The 20697-nt window shown below is 43.8% G+C and overlaps 1 protein-coding gene and 1 long non-coding RNA gene across 5 annotated transcripts in view; one reads left to right on the top strand and one right to left on the bottom strand.

Annotated features, from left to right (window-relative positions):
• Nucleotides 1-20697, top strand: part of LOC306960201 — a 508646-nt gene that overhangs the window by 194692 nt on the left and 293257 nt on the right. The window lies entirely within an intron of this gene.
• grm8a (glutamate receptor, metabotropic 8a) overlaps nt 1-20697 on the bottom strand; it is a 431389-nt gene that overhangs the window by 248895 nt on the left and 161797 nt on the right. For all 4 annotated transcript variants that reach the window (XM_079552404.1, XM_079552402.1, XM_079552405.1 and 1 more), the window contains exon 2: nt 9776-9992. In XM_079552404.1, coding sequence (XP_079408530.1) covers nt 9776-9992 — 217 coding nt within the window. The remainder of the gene's footprint in view (nt 1-9775; nt 9993-20697) is intronic.

Below are 20697 nucleotides of genomic sequence, written 5' to 3'. Positions count from 1 at the left end.
ACAATATAGGCGTTTTTGCATTGTAGCTGTTTTTACACATTAGACATTTTCGGAAAGCTCTGGCCGAGTCCTATGCGTCTGTCGTGGTCGGAGGTGGCTGTCGTGTCCGTTGTGCACTCCGTACGGCATCGAAGCGCACCCTGGTGCCCCCCTGCGTTGCAGAAGCAATAGTCCCTATCGCCATGTATGGCGCTCGGGCCTAACAAGGGTTCCCGTTGCTCGAAATACCATATATTATACATTTTCGGAAAGCTCTGACCAAGGCGCATGCAACTGTCAGGGTCATGACTCTCTGGTACGTACCCAGTGAATGAGTGATGACATGAACATGCATTTTATAGGGGGCGCTGTTGGGTTCACTGCCACCAAACCTCATGTCATGTATGCGGGGGTGAAGGGGCAACATGTGTATGAGTTTTGGTAATAATCTGAGCTAGTTTGTGCGAACGGGGGCCATTATTGAGGTCTCAGAAATCGCCAAAATAAAGGTCAACTTTGGGGCTCCACTGGACGAAGACCGCAAAACGTAGCAAAATTCTTTGGATAACTTTTGATCCCCAACATGTGTAGATGAGTTAGAAGCGATCAGAAGCTCATTCGGACAAACGCCCACGGAGGAGTTCGTTCAAATGCGACATCAGCGTGGAGGCAATTTGACTTTTCCTCATTTTTCCACTCAAAATAGGGGACTTCCTGTTTGTCAGGGGGCGGGGTCATAATAATGTTTTTTGCTGGTCACGACCTGGACAATGTCTGTGCCCAAAGGCGCGAGTGTGTGTCCAAGTTGGTGGAGGCTCTCCGTCACTGAATTATTTTTTTCAAATTTGCAGGTGGCGCTGTTGTGCCATTTTGCACGTCCCACATTGGACACTCACATTTTCGTAAATTTTTCACCAGACCGGATTTTTCGGTGATTTTTAATTGAGTTTTCGCGCACGTTCAGGGGGTGAAAATCCAGTTTTAAGAGGCGGAAAGAAAGAAAGAAAGATAGAAAGAAAGAAAGAAAAATAATCGTTTTTTGCCCAAAAAACCTAAGCCGTTGCCGTTACCACCACATGCTGTACACCGTTGGAAAGCTCTGGCTAAGGCGCTCAAAAAAGTTGTGGGTCCTTTTTTTCTGGCGTGTACGTGGAGCGCGCGGTTGGCCGCTGAAGCCCCCGGGAAGGCTTTTCTGCAAAAGCAAAAACAATATAGGCGTTTTTCCATTGTAGCTGTTTTTACACATTAGACATTTTCGGAAAGCTCTGGCCGAGTCCTATGCGTCTGTCGTGGTCGGAGGTGGCTGTCGTGTCCGTTGTGCACTCCGTACGGCATCGAAGCGCACCCTGGTGCCCCCCTGCGTTGCAGAAGCAATAGTCCCTATCGCCATGTATGGCGCTCGGGCCTAACAAGGGTTCCCGTTGCTCGAAATACCATATATTATACATTTTCGGAAAGCTCTGACCAAGGCGCATGCAACTGTCAGGGTCATGACTCTCTGGTACGTACCCAGTGAATGAGTGATGACATGAACATGCATTTTATAGGGGGCGCTGTTGGGTTCACTGCCACCAAACCTCATGTCATGTATGCGGGGGTGAAGGGGCAACATGTGTATGAGTTTTGGTAATAATCTGAGCTAGTTTGTGCGAACGGGGGCCATTATTGAGGTCTCAGAAATCGCCAAAATAAAGGTCAACTTTGGGGCTCCACTGGACGAAGACCGCAAAACGTAGCAAAATTCTTTGGATAACTTTTGATCCCCAACATGTGTAGATGAGTTAGAAGCGATCAGAAGCTCATTCGGACAAACGCCCACGGAGGAGTTCGTTCAAATGCGACATCAGCGTGGAGGCAATTTGACTTTTCCTCATTTTTCCACTCAAAATAGGGGACTTCCTGTTTGTCAGGGGGCGGGGTCATAATAATGTTTTTTGCTGGTCACGACCTGGACAATGTCTGTGCCCAAAGGCGCGAGTGTGTGTCCAAGTTGGTGGAGGCTCTCCGTCACTGAATTATTTTTTTCAAATTTGCAGGTGGCGCTGTTGTGCCATTTTGCACGTCCCACATTGGACACTCACATTTTCGTAAATTTTTCACCAGACCGGATTTTTCGGTGATTTTTAATTGAGTTTTCGCGCACGTTCAGGGGGTGAAAATCCAGTTTTAAGAGGCGGAAAGAAAGAAAGAAAGATAGAAAGAAAGAAAGAAAAATAATCGTTTTTTGCCCAAAAAACCTAAGCCGTTGCCGTTACCACCACATGCTGTACACCGTTGGAAAGCTCTGGCTAAGGCGCTCAAAAAAGTTGTGGGTCCTTTTTTTCTGGCGTGTACGTGGAGCGCGCGGTTGGCCGCTGAAGCCCCCGGGAAGGCTTTTCTGCAAAAGCAAAAACAATATAGGCGTTTTTCCATTGTAGCTGTTTTTACACATTAGACATTTTCGGAAAGCTCTGGCCGAGTCCTATGCGTCTGTCGTGGTCGGAGGTGGCTGTCGTGTCCGTTGTGCACTCCGTACGGCATCGAAGCGCACCCTGGTGCCCCCCTGCGTTGCAGAAGCAATAGTCCCTATCGCCATGTATGGCGCTCGGGCCTAACAAGGGTTCCCGTTGCTCGAAATACCATATATTATACATTTTCGGAAAGCTCTGACCAAGGCGCATGCAACTGTCAGGGTCATGACTCTCTGGTACGTACCCAGTGAATGAGTGATGACATGAACATGCATTTTATAGGGGGCGCTGTTGGGTTCACTGCCACCAAACCTCATGTCATGTATGCGGGGGTGAAGGGGCAACATGTGTATGAGTTTTGGTAATAATCTGAGCTAGTTTGTGCGAACGGGGGCCATTATTGAGGTCTCAGAAATCGCCAAAATAAAGGTCAACTTTGGGGCTCCACTGGACGAAGACCGCAAAACGTAGCAAAATTCTTTGGATAACTTTTGATCCCCAACATGTGTAGATGAGTTAGAAGCGATCAGAAGCTCATTCGGACAAACGCCCACGGAGGAGTTCGTTCAAATGCGACATCAGCGTGGAGGCAATTTGACTTTTCCTCATTTTTCCACTCAAAATAGGGGACTTCCTGTTTGTCAGGGGGCGGGGTCATAATAATGTTTTTTGCTGGTCACGACCTGGACAATGTCTGTGCCCAAAGGCGCGAGTGTGTGTCCAAGTTGGTGGAGGCTCTCCGTCACTGAATTATTTTTTTCAAATTTGCAGGTGGCGCTGTTGTGCCATTTTGCACGTCCCACATTGGACACTCACATTTTCGTAAATTTTTCACCAGACCGGATTTTTCGGTGATTTTTAATTGAGTTTTCGCGCACGTTCAGGGGGTGAAAATCCAGTTTTAAGAGGCGGAAAGAAAGAAAGAAAGATAGAAAGAAAGAAAGAAAAATAATCGTTTTTTGCCCAAAAAACCTAAGCCGTTGCCGTTACCACCACATGCTGTACACCGTTGGAAAGCTCTGGCTAAGGCGCTCAAAAAAGTTGTGGGTCCTTTTTTTCTGGCGTGTACGTGGAGCGCGCGGTTGGCCGCTGAAGCCCCCGGGAAGGCTTTTCTGCAAAAGCAAAAACAATATAGGCGTTTTTCCATTGTAGCTGTTTTTACACATTAGACATTTTCGGAAAGCTCTGGCCGAGTCCTATGCGTCTGTCGTGGTCGGAGGTGGCTGTCGTGTCCGTTGTGCACTCCGTACGGCATCGAAGCGCACCCTGGTGCCCCCCTGCGTTGCAGAAGCAATAGTCCCTATCGCCATGTATGGCGCTCGGGCCTAACAAGGGTTCCCGTTGCTCGAAATACCATATATTATACATTTTCGGAAAGCTCTGACCAAGGCGCATGCAACTGTCAGGGTCATGACTCTCTGGTACGTACCCAGTGAATGAGTGATGACATGAACATGCATTTTATAGGGGGCGCTGTTGGGTTCACTGCCACCAAACCTCATGTCATGTATGCGGGGGTGAAGGGGCAACATGTGTATGAGTTTTGGTAATAATCTGAGCTAGTTTGTGCGAACGGGGGCCATTATTGAGGTCTCAGAAATCGCCAAAATAAAGGTCAACTTTGGGGCTCCACTGGACGAAGACCGCAAAACGTAGCAAAATTCTTTGGATAACTTTTGATCCCCAACATGTGTAGATGAGTTAGAAGCGATCAGAAGCTCATTCGGACAAACGCCCACGGAGGAGTTCGTTCAAATGCGACATCAGCGTGGAGGCAATTTGACTTTTCCTCATTTTTCCACTCAAAATAGGGGACTTCCTGTTTGTCAGGGGGCGGGGTCATAATAATGTTTTTTGCTGGTCACGACCTGGACAATGTCTGTGCCCAAAGGCGCGAGTGTGTGTCCAAGTTGGTGGAGGCTCTCCGTCACTGAATTATTTTTTTCAAATTTGCAGGTGGCGCTGTTGTGCCATTTTGCACGTCCCACATTGGACACTCACATTTTCGTAAATTTTTCACCAGACCGGATTTTTCGGTGATTTTTAATTGAGTTTTCGCGCACGTTCAGGGGGTGAAAATCCAGTTTTAAGAGGCGGAAAGAAAGAAAGAAAGATAGAAAGAAAGAAAGAAAAATAATCGTTTTTTGCCCAAAAAACCTAAGCCGTTGCCGTTACCACCACATGCTGTACACCGTTGGAAAGCTCTGGCTAAGGCGCTCAAAAAAGTTGTGGGTCCTTTTTTTCTGGCGTGTACGTGGAGCGCGCGGTTGGCCGCTGAAGCCCCCGGGAAGGCTTTTCTGCAAAAGCAAAAACAATATAGGCGTTTTTCCATTGTAGCTGTTTTTACACATTAGACATTTTCGGAAAGCTCTGGCCGAGTCCTATGCGTCTGTCGTGGTCGGAGGTGGCTGTCGTGTCCGTTGTGCACTCCGTACGGCATCGAAGCGCACCCTGGTGCCCCCCTGCGTTGCAGAAGCAATAGTCCCTATCGCCATGTATGGCGCTCGGGCCTAACAAGGGTTCCCGTTGCTCGAAATACCATATATTATACATTTTCGGAAAGCTCTGACCAAGGCGCATGCAACTGTCAGGGTCATGACTCTCTGGTACGTACCCAGTGAATGAGTGATGACATGAACATGCATTTTATAGGGGGCGCTGTTGGGTTCACTGCCACCAAACCTCATGTCATGTATGCGGGGGTGAAGGGGCAACATGTGTATGAGTTTTGGTAATAATCTGAGCTAGTTTGTGCGAACGGGGGCCATTATTGAGGTCTCAGAAATCGCCAAAATAAAGGTCAACTTTGGGGCTCCACTGGACGAAGACCGCAAAACGTAGCAAAATTCTTTGGATAACTTTTGATCCCCAACATGTGTAGATGAGTTAGAAGCGATCAGAAGCTCATTCGGACAAACGCCCACGGAGGAGTTCGTTCAAATGCGACATCAGCGTGGAGGCAATTTGACTTTTCCTCATTTTTCCACTCAAAATAGGGGACTTCCTGTTTGTCAGGGGGCGGGGTCATAATAATGTTTTTTGCTGGTCACGACCTGGACAATGTCTGTGCCCAAAGGCGCGAGTGTGTGTCCAAGTTGGTGGAGGCTCTCCGTCACTGAATTATTTTTTTCAAATTTGCAGGTGGCGCTGTTGTGCCATTTTGCACGTCCCACATTGGACACTCACATTTTCGTAAATTTTTCACCAGACCGGATTTTTCGGTGATTTTTAATTGAGTTTTCGCGCACGTTCAGGGGGTGAAAATCCAGTTTTAAGAGGCGGAAAGAAAGAAAGAAAGATAGAAAGAAAGAAAGAAAAATAATCGTTTTTTGCCCAAAAAACCTAAGCCGTTGCCGTTACCACCACATGCTGTACACCGTTGGAAAGCTCTGGCTAAGGCGCTCAAAAAAGTTGTGGGTCCTTTTTTTCTGGCGTGTACGTGGAGCGCGCGGTTGGCCGCTGAAGCCCCCGGGAAGGCTTTTCTGCAAAAGCAAAAACAATATAGGCGTTTTTCCATTGTAGCTGTTTTTACACATTAGACATTTTCGGAAAGCTCTGGCCGAGTCCTATGCGTCTGTCGTGGTCGGAGGTGGCTGTCGTGTCCGTTGTGCACTCCGTACGGCATCGAAGCGCACCCTGGTGCCCCCCTGCGTTGCAGAAGCAATAGTCCCTATCGCCATGTATGGCGCTCGGGCCTAATAACACAAAATATTCACACCACTCTAATGAAAATAACGTTCTTTACAAAGGCCAACAGAAACTCACATACAAACACAAGAAATCACAAAACCATTACATAACAACCAAAATGGACCAGCCCGGGTCACGTGGTTGGCCCCAGCGCGCCACCACGGGCTACATGACGCGGCCCAGGAAGTGCCTCTGTTTGGCCACACTACCCGCGGCGACCGGACTGACGGGACAGCAGGAGCAGGTGAGAAAATGATGTGGCATGTAGGCACGAGTGTGCACCCTCGTGCGCTACAGCCGGGAAAACCAGTGTTTTACGGAGGGACAGTTTGTATGACGCATGACCGCGGGATGCGTGCGCGGCCTGCGGGGATTCAGTCTTGGAGCGAGAGCGCGCCCGAGCGCTCCCAACGCCAGCACTCTCCCAGGAGAGGGGAGAGGAAGAGGCGCGCAGGGACAGAGAGTGACGAGGTGACTACTGGCGCCCCGTCACACAGTCTGTTATATTTTTATTTAGGAGAGGCATTTTAAACGTGAAGGGATGATTAACAGTAAAAGCTTTATTGACTAGACCGGCTATTTATGGATGAAATGCCATACACAAATCTTGATGGTGCAAATAACGGGAACATCATATACTGCATCAGGATTGTCAATACATTTCCACGCGGGGCAGGAAACTGTACACATCATGTTGTCTTCTAAGTCTTATTTGTAACGTGAGAATACATTTCATTTCAATGTAAGGAACATTCGCACAGCTGCCGGAGACCGCAAGTTGCATCTACCTGCAGTTTTGTTGACTTCATATTGGAGTCTATACAATATGTGCCTCGCAGCTGCAAACCTCACCGCACGTCGCTGGATTTGAATACCAACATTTTCCATCCCGGGTTACACGCTGTCACCAGTGAGCGAATGTCTGGGAGTGGATCTCTCCTTCACTTCTTTTTGTTTTTCCCTTTTCTGCGGAGGCTCTAAAGACGGGGAATGCCCCGGGATAACTTCCTGCTGCTTCACAGTCAACTGTTAGACCTCAGGATATTCATTTTCTTTGTCTGTTGCCGTGTTAGATATCCGGCTCATTGTTGAGCTCTTAACTTTTCTTCTGTTTCATGAAGTGAAATCGGCGGTACTTGACAAGCGCTGAGAGGTGACTATTGTTTTTTGATTAATAGCCAAAGTACTGTATCCCCAGGTAGTAATAATACTGTAATTAAAAGAAAAAGTCGCTCTATATTAACCTTACGTGATGGAACCTTTGCATAGTAATGTATACAAGGCTACTTCATGATAAAGAGCCTCAAATGTATATAAGATGTATAGATTCAAAGGCCGCACTTTTAACCCTGTATTAACCGACATGCATTAATCATTGTAATGCCCAAGTATATAGCCTATAATAGATTATGAACCACTTAAAAAATAGACTAAGTAGTTTATACCTGATGTTTCCCAAACTGAATTCTCCGCAGGGCTAGAAACAGCACTGTCCATAGCACAGTAATTGAAGTACTTTGAAAAAAACGCAGCACTTTTCTTTCAAACCTTCACTTTTGTTTAAGTCTCCACTGTAATTTTCATCCAGCAATTTAGCCCCGCATGCTCATCTTCCCTCCTACATGAAAATAGGTTCACTCCACTGTCTGGTTTATTTGACAATACAGGCCATCATGCAGCGTATTATAAAATGTGACCTATACCGCTGTGATACCTCACTTTCTTGTGTCCTTGGCGGTAATATCATGCTGCATATAAGACCAACATCTGTGAGTGTTTTAAGAAGAGATACAGTGCAGAAACAAGCTAAAAAAAAAAGCCAACAATAAAACAATGCTATTGCTGAAGCTGCTGGATTGAAGGGGATTTGATATTTAGACTTTAAAGGACGGTCAACTTAAGCATGTTTAAAGCCGCACAGAGTAGCTTTCCCCTGCGTTTATTTTAAAAAAAAGTTAAAATGCAAGAATTATTGTCTGCTAAGGTGGTGAAAAAATATTGAAAACGTTCGTACATTAACCTCTTACCCTTGAAAAAAGTGAAAACGGGAAAATCCTTGCTTAGTTTTGCAGATCTTAGCTTTTTAGATTTGGGTAAAGGCAAACTGATCAAAATGTGCTTGGTTAAAGTGGAGGTTAAGAGGTTAAGCGTCCTTTCCTCTCCACAGACCCAACTCTTGACTTGGCAGTGAGTGGGACATTGCGGGCTTGTCTGCAAGATGTGTCCGCTTTAAATGCATATGACAGGTTTAATGCTTTTGAAAATATGATGATATGATATGATTTAGATGAATGACATTACTTGCAAATTCGGCAGTTGCATAATAATCATTTTATTTCAGTGAAGCAGCAATTTAATGAAGAAATGTTGGGCAGAAAAGTTATTTTTATTTTTATTTTTAAGCTGCTGACAGGAAGTGACATAGATGAAGTTAACTTTCCATAGATACAGACGGCATCCCTGGTATCTCATTTTTGAAAACTTTTTTTTTTTGAGAAAAATCTAAACTTTCTCTAATTATTCAAAAACTACTTTAACAAATGCTGAATAATGAATATAGTTTTCTACTCAATAAAAATACAAAGACAAGGAGAGGAGCAAAGTGGTCCTCTCAACTGCTCATAAATAGCCTACATTAAAAAACGGCGAATGCCAACATGATGCTACATGTCAGCATCATGCTAACATGCTAACACTGTGAGAAAATATCCATATGGCCCCGATTTACACTGGACTTTATTTGTATGTGATAAATAAGTTCATGTTCCACCAGCAAATGGCTAAAAAGAGTGGAAAATTGTGTTTCCCAAAAGATTCTATTTTCCCCCTCGGCGAGGCCACGCCCCCTTCTATGACGAGATGCCGTCTGTATCTATAGCAGTTCGACTCACTCATTTCTCATTGACTTAACATGGTCGGCACGGCAACAGTATAAAATTGTTTACCTTCTTCTATGTAGCTTCCTGTCAGTGTCCAATAAGGAAGTGAAACTATAAACATCACAAAAGTAGCTGAACTAAAGAAAGCTGGGTACAATTTTTAAGTATAATTGCGTTAAAAAATGTTTTGAGTTTCACTGCACTTCATTTGCTCTTTTGACATAGCGACATCCAACCTGCAATGTTCTGTGTGTGCGTGTGGCTTTAGGAACTTGACAGTTTTACAGGACCAATAACTATAACACAACATAATTATGACCACATTAAATCAATCACTCAAGATGTCTTAATCTTATTGCACTTATGCACAGGTGGCATGTGAACAGCTCTTTCCTTATCATTGGAATGACAAAGTACAGGTCCCTGGATGTCTAGGTCAGGACATCCACTATCGACTATTGCGGTCTGTATGTGGTGCAATGAGGCTACAAATTCAGCAAGTGGTCCCTCTCGGAATCTGAATATAGATCTTGCAGTCAACTATTCCAGTACAAGCTGTATCAGTGCAGTGTATTTTCATCTTTACAACTGCATTACATCAAAGCTGGGCTCATTTGAATTATTCCTCGAAGCTCTTTTCGACTATTCCCACAGTCCCCGGCCCCTCTTGCCTGAGTCGCTCCCTTCAAATGGGTCGACACATTCACCACGATCCAACCGCCGGCGCAGCATGATATTTCCCATTGCAACAGCGACTTTCTGTAAGGCTGGTCCTACCTGTTTCTCTGGAAATCTGGACGAAGGCCTCCACTCCGCTCTCCCCATAATTTCCTTCAGACGCGAGGGTGGAGACGTAGTTCCACTCCATGGCAGTGACTATGTCCATCATGGCCTGGGCCTGGTAGGAGTCCGGAGGCACCACCCGAGAGAAGAAGTCGTAGCGCGTGTTGTCGCTGAGCTCCGGAGCGGTGGAGGCGTAGCTGATCTGAGGGATCTGGACAGAGAGGAGAGGCGGAGAAAGGTCAGTATGGTGATTGCTAAATGACAATGTTTTAGTTGCAAATGCGTGGATGTTTCATAAACCATTAAGAAGTCCTGCAGTGAGACACAAAAAGTGCTCAATTTGGTTCAAATTACAAATCATTTTCAACATTTCCCCTGTAATCTAATTCATTGAGGCATTGCATGTGGCAAGAGAAAATTACAGTCATGGTGGAAAAAAGGGGAAGCCAGTACTCTGGGGTATATGCATATTGATGAGCATTTAGATGATGAATACATCTATAAAAGTGCAGTTGTGTGATCAACAAGACCACTGCAGCAGTTTGCATCTCTCTCCCTCCAAAATTACTTTACACTGTGCATTAAAAGGGGAGAAAACCCCATGGCTTAATTTCCTATTCATCATCCTCATGAATTATTTGCACGGCAAAAAGGTCTAAATAAAAAGTCGAGTCATGCTGTGATGATTCATCTCATGTGTGTCATATTCAAATGTATGCACATTTTTCCTCTTGCTACGGCACTCACAAACAGATATAAATGCTTCCCTCTCCCGGAGGGAACGCAGCGATTAATAATTCTCTTGGATGTAAGGTGAGCTGCCAATGCCGGCGTTGCTACTCAACTTTACACGAGTCCGGAGTTATTGTTTGAGCAAAGATGTGAACTAAAAAAATTAATGCATACAAAGTGCCTTGCAAACCAAGGCACTTTTCCTGCATCAAAAAGGATTTTCCAAAGGTCTCCCTCATTTTCAATAAGATCGTCTTCTTCAGGGCCTTTTTACAAACATTTGAAATGTTTTGGATACAAAAGAAATACAATTGTAAACTGAAAGGTGAACAGTAGTTTAGGGTAGAGGTAAGATATTAAGCCCGACCTGAAATTCGCGCCAGGTCAGGCTGAGATATCACGGATGACAGTCAGATTTGAGTCGGGTTTCAAGAACTTTTTTTTTTTTATTAATATAATTATAATTCCTAATAAAAATCTAAACTATTGGCTTAGACTATTCACCTTATTCCGGATGTTCGTGTGGGCGCCGCCATGAATTGTGGCCGCCCATTTTCTCCTATCTTTCAACATGGGGCTGGAGAAGTCCAACATAATATCAGTCACTACACGAAAACAAAGCTGTTGACAGAGTTGACATGTTGCTGCAAATGAACATTGGCCATTTTACACAAATCAATCTACTAAACATCAGATTTGAGCAGAGAATATTTTCCCTCGTTCTCTGTTTAAATGAACGGGCTTCACGCTCGAGAACAGAGAACATCCCTATTCACTCTTTATCTCAGGACAGCGCTTAACTTACAGTGGCTAAAATAAGTAGTTTGGCTCCTGTTTGTGCGTAAAAAGTAGGCTTTTGCAAATGCAGCGCGATGTTTATGAACAACAAGGAGGAGGAGGAGAGAGAGCATAGAGGAGTTACACTGACAGCCTGCACTGCTGCTCCTGCCGCCTGCCCCACACCGCACACGTCTCTCGGCCTGCCCAGGAATGTGCGCAACGCTGCTGCGTGCACATGTGCCGTGCGCGCTGCTTCTAAATACACTGAGGCTCTGACCGGGCACTAGATAAATTATTATTTACACTGGGTTTGTTTCAGGCTTGGGCCGACAATTCAAGTTAATTGCTCGGGCTTGGGTCGGGCTTGATTTTTTGGGCCCGATCTTAGCTCTAGTTTAGGGCTGAAGAGAAAGCAGCCATGTAGACAGGCCGTAGTGTAAATCCTTGCGGCCAGATTAGTTTGAGTTATGTGACAGACCTGCCGAGTTGGGTTTGATTGAGCAGAAAATAGTCACGAGCCAGTTTTCTTGAGTGCGATAAAAAATCGTTCCATTCATAGAGATTTACACACGCGACAATCCATGACAAACTTGTTTCACAGAGACACCGAGCCCTTGCGGCCACATCACAGCACAACATTCAAGAACAACACGGGCAGGTCAATTATGGACAAGAGGACATTATACGACAAATGGAAGCCGGTCTAGACGATGGTTTCGAGATTGACAGAAGACAAACATACTGGTTCCGCTGATGTTAGGGTGCATAACGTGCCGGTGGTGTCAGCCAGATTGATTTTGCTACTGAAAGAAGGGGACAGCCAGGGAACACCTTGCGTTTGCCAACATACACACACAACACACACACACCTACACACACACACACACTTAGCGTGGGCAGATGTCTCATTGGCATTCAGCAGGAGCAGCACAGCACTGCAAACCAAAACATACCAAGCAGTCGTCAGCTCTGGACACATTCACAAACACTCGCGACCGCGCACATCTGCTGAGTGGAGCAAAATCTCACCCTTTCGGAGAGTTTAAGATGGACAGCGCTGCCTCTCCATTGCTCTCTTTGTGACGTGAATATTTGTATAGGCCATCGCTCACTGTCTTGATTCCCTCCGAGTGTCAACCCAAGTAGCTGGCAGGGCACGTCTAACACTTGTCGTTGCCATTTTAAAAAGGTCAGGGATCTTTCTTTCAGGTTGTGAGAGATTTCTCCGCCCTCCTGAATCGTTTCCAGCCAGCCAGGGTACCTTGCGGGTGGCGAACTCTAAAACTGATTTTCTTTTGGCTTGAGGAGGTGACGGAGGTAATTGAACGGATGCCCTGTTAATCTATTGTTACCTGAGGACCAACGTTGACGCGCGCGGGGGGGAAACGGAAATTAACAAATGGAAAAAGGAATGGGAACGGAATGAGCAAGAAGCTAATTTGTTGCCTTTCTGTGGCAGCTTCCAAAACAGCACTAATTAGTTGGCTCCTCACTTTGAATTTAAATACCTTTAGTTTTACCGGCAAATTTACAGGTATAATTAGCAACTGCGCTGTACAAAATATTGTTGCACAAAGAAACAATGCACTGCGTATATTTTTCAGAGGTCATTTTCACACCCTCAGGGATCCTAAAGGGGCCGACCAGCTCTTTTACCATGATTCTGGCCCAAAACATGATTGTGCCCCTCATTACTGACGTCACAGCCTTGTTGGGACATTGTGGCCATTCACCAACCATCCACGACTCCATTGATCTGACCATCCAGGGTTACACGGCCTCATCAGTGAACAAGACTGTTTGAAAATTAGTCTTTGTGTATTTCTGGGCCCACAGCAGCCGTTTCTGTTCATGAACATTCAATTAACAGTTTAGGGGAGGCCGGATAGACGTTTTATGCACAACTGCAGCCTCTGGAGGGTCCTACACCTCAATGTTCGGGAAATTCCAGGGGTACCAACAGCTTCAAATACCTGTTTGCTGCTTTGTAGCAGCTGTTCTATCCATCTGATGTATTTGTCTGGCAGAAACCGTCCTCATTGCGCCTTTATCTGCACAAACCCGTGTGTGCTCTGAATCAGTCACACATCTCTTAACAGTACAATGATTAAGCTTAATCTTCCATGAAATATCAAAGGTTTTCATACCTAGACCCAGGCATTCAGCTATTTCACGCTTTTCCTCAGCAGAGAGATCTTTTTTCTTTCCCATATTGCTTGAAAATGATGATCTGCTTAATAATGTGGAACGTCCTTTTTCAGTAGTTTTTCCCTTAACTGGGTTTACCAGAGAACTAGTCACCCCAGGCATCTGAGATTGATGCCAGTGATTCAAAGAGCCCTGAGACACAATTCCATCCATGAGTTTCATTGAAAAACTTTTTTTTTTTTACCTTTTTGGCACTGAAATACAATTTGCATAATAATATGGAACGCAGTGTATGCACTATGTACTGGAGAGCACTTATCTTCATCAATGCAATGGCCCACAACGTTGTCTCATCTAGTTCTTCAACACATCTTCAGAGTCAGAATAGTTCAGACAAAAGTGACAACATTTTTTAAACACATACAATTTAACTGTTATTTTATGAGGAAGTGTTTGGTGACAACATACTTGACAAGAGTATCGCCAAAACAAATGTCAAAACTATGCTTAGCTTTAACACTTACTTGCACACAAGGGAAATAAGGTTCCTGCTCCTGGAATTGTATTACCGCGCGACACTCCCTTCCAGAAGTGTTTCGAGAAAAGTCTACGTTTGCCACTCTTGTGTAGCGTGTCTGATCTGCCACCGGGAAACTGTGTTGCCTTTTAAATAGCTGTGGATGTGCATGTATTATTCATGTCCTACCAAAACAAACAAGAGGCAAAACAATTCATGTGCATGCCATTGCTGCTTGATTTTTGTACATATAAATGCCTTATCTTTTCCTCTGTTCTTTTGACCTTTGAGGCCCTATGCACATCCAAATAGACCAATATACATTTCAAAGAGGGACTGGCTGCGCTCCATGCATAGATTATACGTGTTTGTTGTTTGCAGCGACAATGGGGAGCTAACACTGACCCGGGCCAGGCTGGAACTTTGATCTTGTGGTATTTCCAAATCATAGTGCCGCTAAATAAACGCAACAATACACTTCATCATAGCCCTATGGTCATTACGAAACGTGGGGAAAGCTAAAGCAACACATCCCACATGGTCGGCTGAGATGACTGTAAGTGGAATCGGTTCTTTAGTACTGAATGCCTAAGAGTCTGGCCAAGCTGAGTAAGGGACGAGTGAGTCATTCATGTGCAGCAAGACTACAGAGTTTTTTTTTGGAGTTAAGAAAGGTGGTAGTAGCAGATGTTGTTGCTAACAGGCCCCGATAGTAGCAGTTGGCGATTTCTGCTGCACATCAGCCTGACAATACTACATGGTATAATTTTCCAGGGACTAACGACCCCTTGGTTAGAGAAGCTTCAAGCTATAACAACATTTCTTAAGCACCGTATAGTAGCCATATCCCTAGACTAATTCCACAGAGACCCACTGAGGTCTTCTTATCAGGTCAACACATCTTCTTCTTCTTCTTCTTCTTCTTCTTCTTCTTCTTCTTCTTCTTCTTCTTCTTCTTCTTCTTCTTCTTCTTCTTCTTCTTCTTCTTCTTCTTCTTCTTCTTCTTCTTCTTCTTCTTCTTCTCCTTCTCCTTCTCCTTCTCCTTCTCAACAACTACTTTAAAAAAAAAAGCCTGATTAGACTAAATGGACACCTGGGTCAGTGTTTCCTAACCAGGGTGCCACAGAACCTTAGGGCGCCAGAAATCATCAGGGGTGCCATGGAGATTTCACCTGATTAGCATGTAGCATGGGGCCCACACGTAAGCCCTTATCCAACCCACCCCTATTAGGCTAGAACATACACATTGTAAAAATGACAGTCCGTGTCTGTCCGAAATACGCTGGAAAGTTGCTTAAAGAGGGGGTATTATGCTTTTTTCAATCACATAGCACCAGTCTATAGCTCACTACAATGATGACCTTCTGTTGGTCTGTAAACGCAGTAAATTAGAATAACTGCCTTGTATAAAATTGCTCTCTCAAAATGGCTGTAGCAAATGTCTTGAAATAGGCCTCTGTCTCTTTGAGAACCTCTGACCCTTTCCGACACGCCCCCTCCACACGGCGTCTGTGGCATCAGTGGGGAGGGGGTTCTGCTGAGGAGCAGTGATTGGTTACTCGGCTGGTGACGAAAGCTCGGAGGCGTCTCCAGGAGGTGGGGGCGTTCCTAGGAGGACTCAGGCAAACCTATCCCTAAAATGGCCGCCATCAGAGTTCTCAAAAATACGTGAATGTGCCAAGGCAACACTTCAGGCATGTTTTTAATGAGGGAATTACATAATAACATGATGTCAAGCTTGAAAAAGTCGATTTTGCATAATACCCCCCCTTTAAAACTAGCAACAAATGAAGCAGCAATGAAGCGTTATAAGGGGTTGTCAGGAAAAAGGTCTTTGCTTTTAATTATTCCCAAATGAACGGGACAGACCGGTGTGTGTCTGCTCTGGACCCTCGCTGTCTCTCTCACTCTCTCCTTCTGCAGAGTGGACACACGGCAGGGCAGAGAGCAAAGGCAAAGAGAACACGCACAGAACCCATAAACGCATCCTCTGAATCATAAGCTGCTTTTTTAATTAAAATCTGCCTCATATTGATGAGGCCGGTTACTCTCGGGGTCTGCGGGGTATGTTCAACTACGCAGGCACAGATTTCACACAGTGGATAGATTTTGACTAGATCAACTGGGTCGCTCTCAGTAGAGGTCAGACTTATAACTTCCCCTCTATCGTATTAAAATTAGCAAATTCAATATGCTTTTTAATTTAATATGCTTAAAGTAAAAAAAAAAAACATCCGTCATCACAGCTTTCTGTTAATGGATTTTCATTTATTTATATATATTCAATTAAAGCAAACAAATATATATATATATTTTTTAATTTGTAGTGGGCCAATTAAAAGTGGGCCACGGGCCGCAGTTTGCCCGCAGGCCGTAGTTTGGACAGCCCTGGACTAGATGATCTTTTATTGAATATACTTTGTGTGACATTTTTGTTTGTTGGGGTGCCTTGTGATTTTTCTATTGTAAAAGAAAGAAAACAAAAGCACTGGGTCAGAACATACCCAAAACACTGAGGGCCACATACAGAAAAATATACAAACATCTAGGCCACACTCAGTAGAGGTCGGATTTATAACTTCACCTCTATTGTATTAAAGTTAGCAAATTCAATGAAATGTTAACTATGCTTTTTAATTGAATATACTTAAAGTAGAAAAAAAAAAAAAAAAACAGCCATCATCACTGCTTTCTATTAATGGATTTAATGGATGAATGGTTTCAATTATATTTTTAGAATTAGCAGCGGGCCAATTAAAAGTGGGCCACGGGTTGCAGTTGGCCCGGGGGCCGTAGTTTGGACACCCCTGGACTAGATCACTAAATTTTAATGAATATACTTTTTGCGACATTTTTGTTTGTCGGGGTGCCTTTTGATTTTTCTACTGCAAAAAAACAAAACAAAAAAAACACTGGGTCAGAGCATGCCCAAAACTTCACTTTCTCCGGTCAGTTTAAATCAAGCAGTGGAAATAATAAAAATCACTTGCAAACATATGAATCTGCTGGTATTTTTGTGTCAAACACATATCACTGTAACGGCCAGGATTATGCAGGTAGTCATAATATTATGGCTGATTGGTCTTGAAAGCAGATTGACTATTCTAGGGGTACAGCTTCTCCACTCGCTCCCTGTACTGAAGGCTTAAGCAGCGGACTGCGCTGGTGTAATGGCATGTGGCGGTTGGGAGCAGGAGTCTGTGTTGTAAATCATTCATGCGCTGCAAGTGGCGAGCGACTCCATCGTTTTAAACCGAGCCCGAGTTTGTAGTTCGAGGCGGGAAATTACCGGCTCCATTCGCTCACATCGCATGGGGGAAGGAGATTATGCCTCCAATCCCCTTAATTCCATTTGCGCTAATGAATATGCGTGTGTATGTGTGCGTACGTGTGTGTTGAAAGGGCACAGGAGCACATTTGAGGGATAAAAAGGGGGGGATATATGTGAGTTGTCAAATGAGAAGTTTTTCAATTAGCACTTAAAACACTTTCCATAACTCTCGCACAGTCCTCAGTGGGAAATGTGTTTCCGTGGCTCGCACTGGAATAACTGGTGCTGTTATTGGCAAACACGGCACGCTATTTTGGTGGCTGAGAAAAGCTTATTTTTGCCCATTACGGATTAAACTGAATTCCTCTGTGACAACATAAGCCAGTGCTATTTTCTGTGTGGCTGCTGCATTCACCAGAAAGTCATAGCCCGGTCACTTGTAAATGTAGTACACTCGTGAACAAGTGTGGACAATTTCCTTCAAACCAATTAATTTTCCAATTTCACTAAATCTTTGCTGTGAATGACTGACACATCTGGAAACAAGGCCTTTTACTGCATGTGTAAAAAAGCCCCAAAATAGAATCTGTAATGTAATGTATGGGTATATTTTGTTGACATAGAAAGATAAACCTTTTCATCAAGGTTATGGATATCTTGTTTATTTGAAAAAATAAATACACAAATCTAAACTAGTTTCATTGGAAAGGAAAAAACGCTGATTCAGTGCAATAATAAATCACCTGATTGTGGATATTGTTCCCCTTAAAGGCGCATTGAGATGCCTTGTGTATGAAATGTGTGGTATAAATAAAGTTGCCTTGCCTTAAGTTTGGAAGATTTGACATCAGTGACAGATAGAGTCGACTTGAAGAACAATATTTCCATTGAACGCCCCACAGTTTTTGCCGTATGAGAATGCTATGTGTACCTTCAGCACCATGGACAGCTCTCAGTGAAGCCCACAACAGCCCTGTATTTCTTTGTTTACCTCAAACATTTCGGCTCGTCGTATTTAATATCTTAACCCCCAGCTGAACCATGCACATTCTCTCAAGTTTCGCTGTACCCAAATCTAAAAGTTTCTCTCAAAAAAAGCATCAAAATAGAGAAAAGACAACAAAAAACGTGATAAAAGAGCGCCAGAGTGCCAGAGAAGCAACAATTAAGATAAGATAAGATAAGATAAGATAAACCTTTATTAATCTCACAAAGGAGAAATTCACTTGTTACAGTCGGCGTTACTTCACAGTCTTATTGTACAGTCTGACAGCAGTGGGGATGAAGGCTTTGCGGTAGCGCTCCGTCCTGCATTGTGGGTGTCTCAGTCTTCCACTGAGAGAGCTGCTCAGCTCTTCTACAGTCCCGTGCAGTGGGTGGGAGGTGTTGTCCATGATGGAGGTGAGCTTGGCTAACACCCTCCTGTCCCTCACCTCCTCCACAGAGTCCAGGGGGCAGCCCAGGACGGAGCTGGCCCTCCTGACCAGCTTGTTCAGTCTGTTCTTGTCCCGCTCTGTGCTGCCCGGGGCCCAGCACACGGCAGCGTAGTGGAGAGCAGAGGCCACCACAGAGTCATAAAAAGTCCTGAGCAGAGGCCTGCTCACTCTGAACGACCTCAGTCTCCTCAGAAGGTGGAGGCGACTTTGGCCCTTCTTGTACAGGGCGTTGGTGTTGTGGGACCAGTCCAGTTTATTGTTGAGGTGAACACCCAGGTACTTGAAACTGTCCACCTCCTCAATGTCTTCCCCCTGGATGTTCAGCGGTGTGTGCGGTAAATAATAAAAAATATTTACATAATAAAAAAGTGACACAAACACAAGAAAAAGTCACAAAAAAGTGACGAAAATGTGACAAATGAGTGATGAAAAAGCCAGAAAAATAGTATACAAACAAATAATCTCTGTATCAGCACCACTTTATTCCCTGTACCAGCACTTACTGACAACCTGCACTAGGACTGCAAACTTTGCACCTCGATATTCTTTTCTTTTCTTTTTATAGTCTGTCCTAATTTTTATTCTATTTTTATCTATTCTTATTTCCTTATTGTTATAATTCCGGATTTTTGCTTTTACTAATTGTACACAAGATACCTCTTTTTTCTACTATTTAACTGTTTGCACATTTCCTGTCTGTTTTACACACCCTGAGTGATCTTATTGAATGCCAAATGCAACAAGTGTATTTCTCCGTTATGGGATCAATAAAGGATTATCTTATTTTATCAAAAAAGTGACAAAAACACAACAAAAACACTTAAAAACGTGAGGAAAAAAATTCTCATCAGTATTGTAGTTCCTTCAAATTAAAAATAGAACACTGTTTTTATATACAGCCATGCCGAGCTGTCACTTACAGTCTTTACTGGATTACTAGCAGAACCGGTACTTTTTCCGATAAATTCCGATTCATTAATTACAAAAGGTTTAATGCAATTAAAACTATTAAAGGGACTGGGTGCAAGTTAGTCATTTTATACTCACTACTGCCACCTCTGGTTATATGCGTAACTGCAGCTTCTATATTAAAGTGAAAATATAGGCAATTTTGACCATTTTCATGCACAAAATGCCTCGTTTTTATGTGAAAACATAAAATGACAGAACAAATGCAAAACATTTTTTTCTCATATTTATATCAGTAATTTTCAGCAAAAGTTTCAATTTGATGTCTCTAAATTAACTTTTTTTCCCCATTCACCGGGAGTGTCTCGCCTTAAGTAAGTAATGATAAATATATATTATTTTTACTAAAGTCCCTCCTTCTCCATCTCAGACACTAATCAGAATCTAGTCTCCTCCCACGTTGACCAATGAGACAAGCTTTTCCTGTGGATCAGCCTGTCAGGTCCAATCAGGAGCTTGATCGTTTACTTTGGAAAATTCTGTTCCTGTTCTCCTCATTTTGCAAACGAAGAAGGGTTTTCTGGTTAAAGAGGGGAGGAATTTGATAGTTCACTTTCACATTTTACTCTATCTCTCCTCACGTTGAAAACTTGCTATCACTTTAAGCTCGTGCATGACGGCACTTTGGACCCGAATTAACAACTTTTTAAGTGACACTGCAGGATTTTAGAGGCAGTTGTGGTGAACAGGTCTGGGCTCATTCTACACATTAGGACATTGCTGGCACATGTATGGGGAGGAAAATACATAATTTTAACATGTTTAAACTCTGCATAGTCCCTTTAATCAAGATAAATTACACTTTACTTATAGCGACTTCCACAGACACTTTTTTCAGTTTCCTTTTTCCAGCATGACGTCGCTTGGGGACGCACGCGGCGTCAAGCCAAAAACTATTTTACTGTCAAACTTGTTTATTCACACCGTTAAGCCGACACAAACTTATTGAAAAACAGATCACTCTCCAAAATAAATCAAGCTGCTCCTGTCTTTGAAGTGTTTGAAATGATCACACAGGCCTCGCATCTCCACTTAAAATAAGTTCAAATGTAGGAAAATACAA

Source organism: Gobius niger, assembly GCF_951799975.1.
Source record: "Gobius niger genome assembly, chromosome: 2".
Classification (NCBI taxonomy): Eukaryota; Metazoa; Chordata; class Actinopteri; order Gobiiformes; family Gobiidae; genus Gobius; species Gobius niger.
The sequence above is the reverse complement of the archived record's forward strand: the minus strand, read 5'-3'. Positions and strand labels throughout refer to the sequence as shown.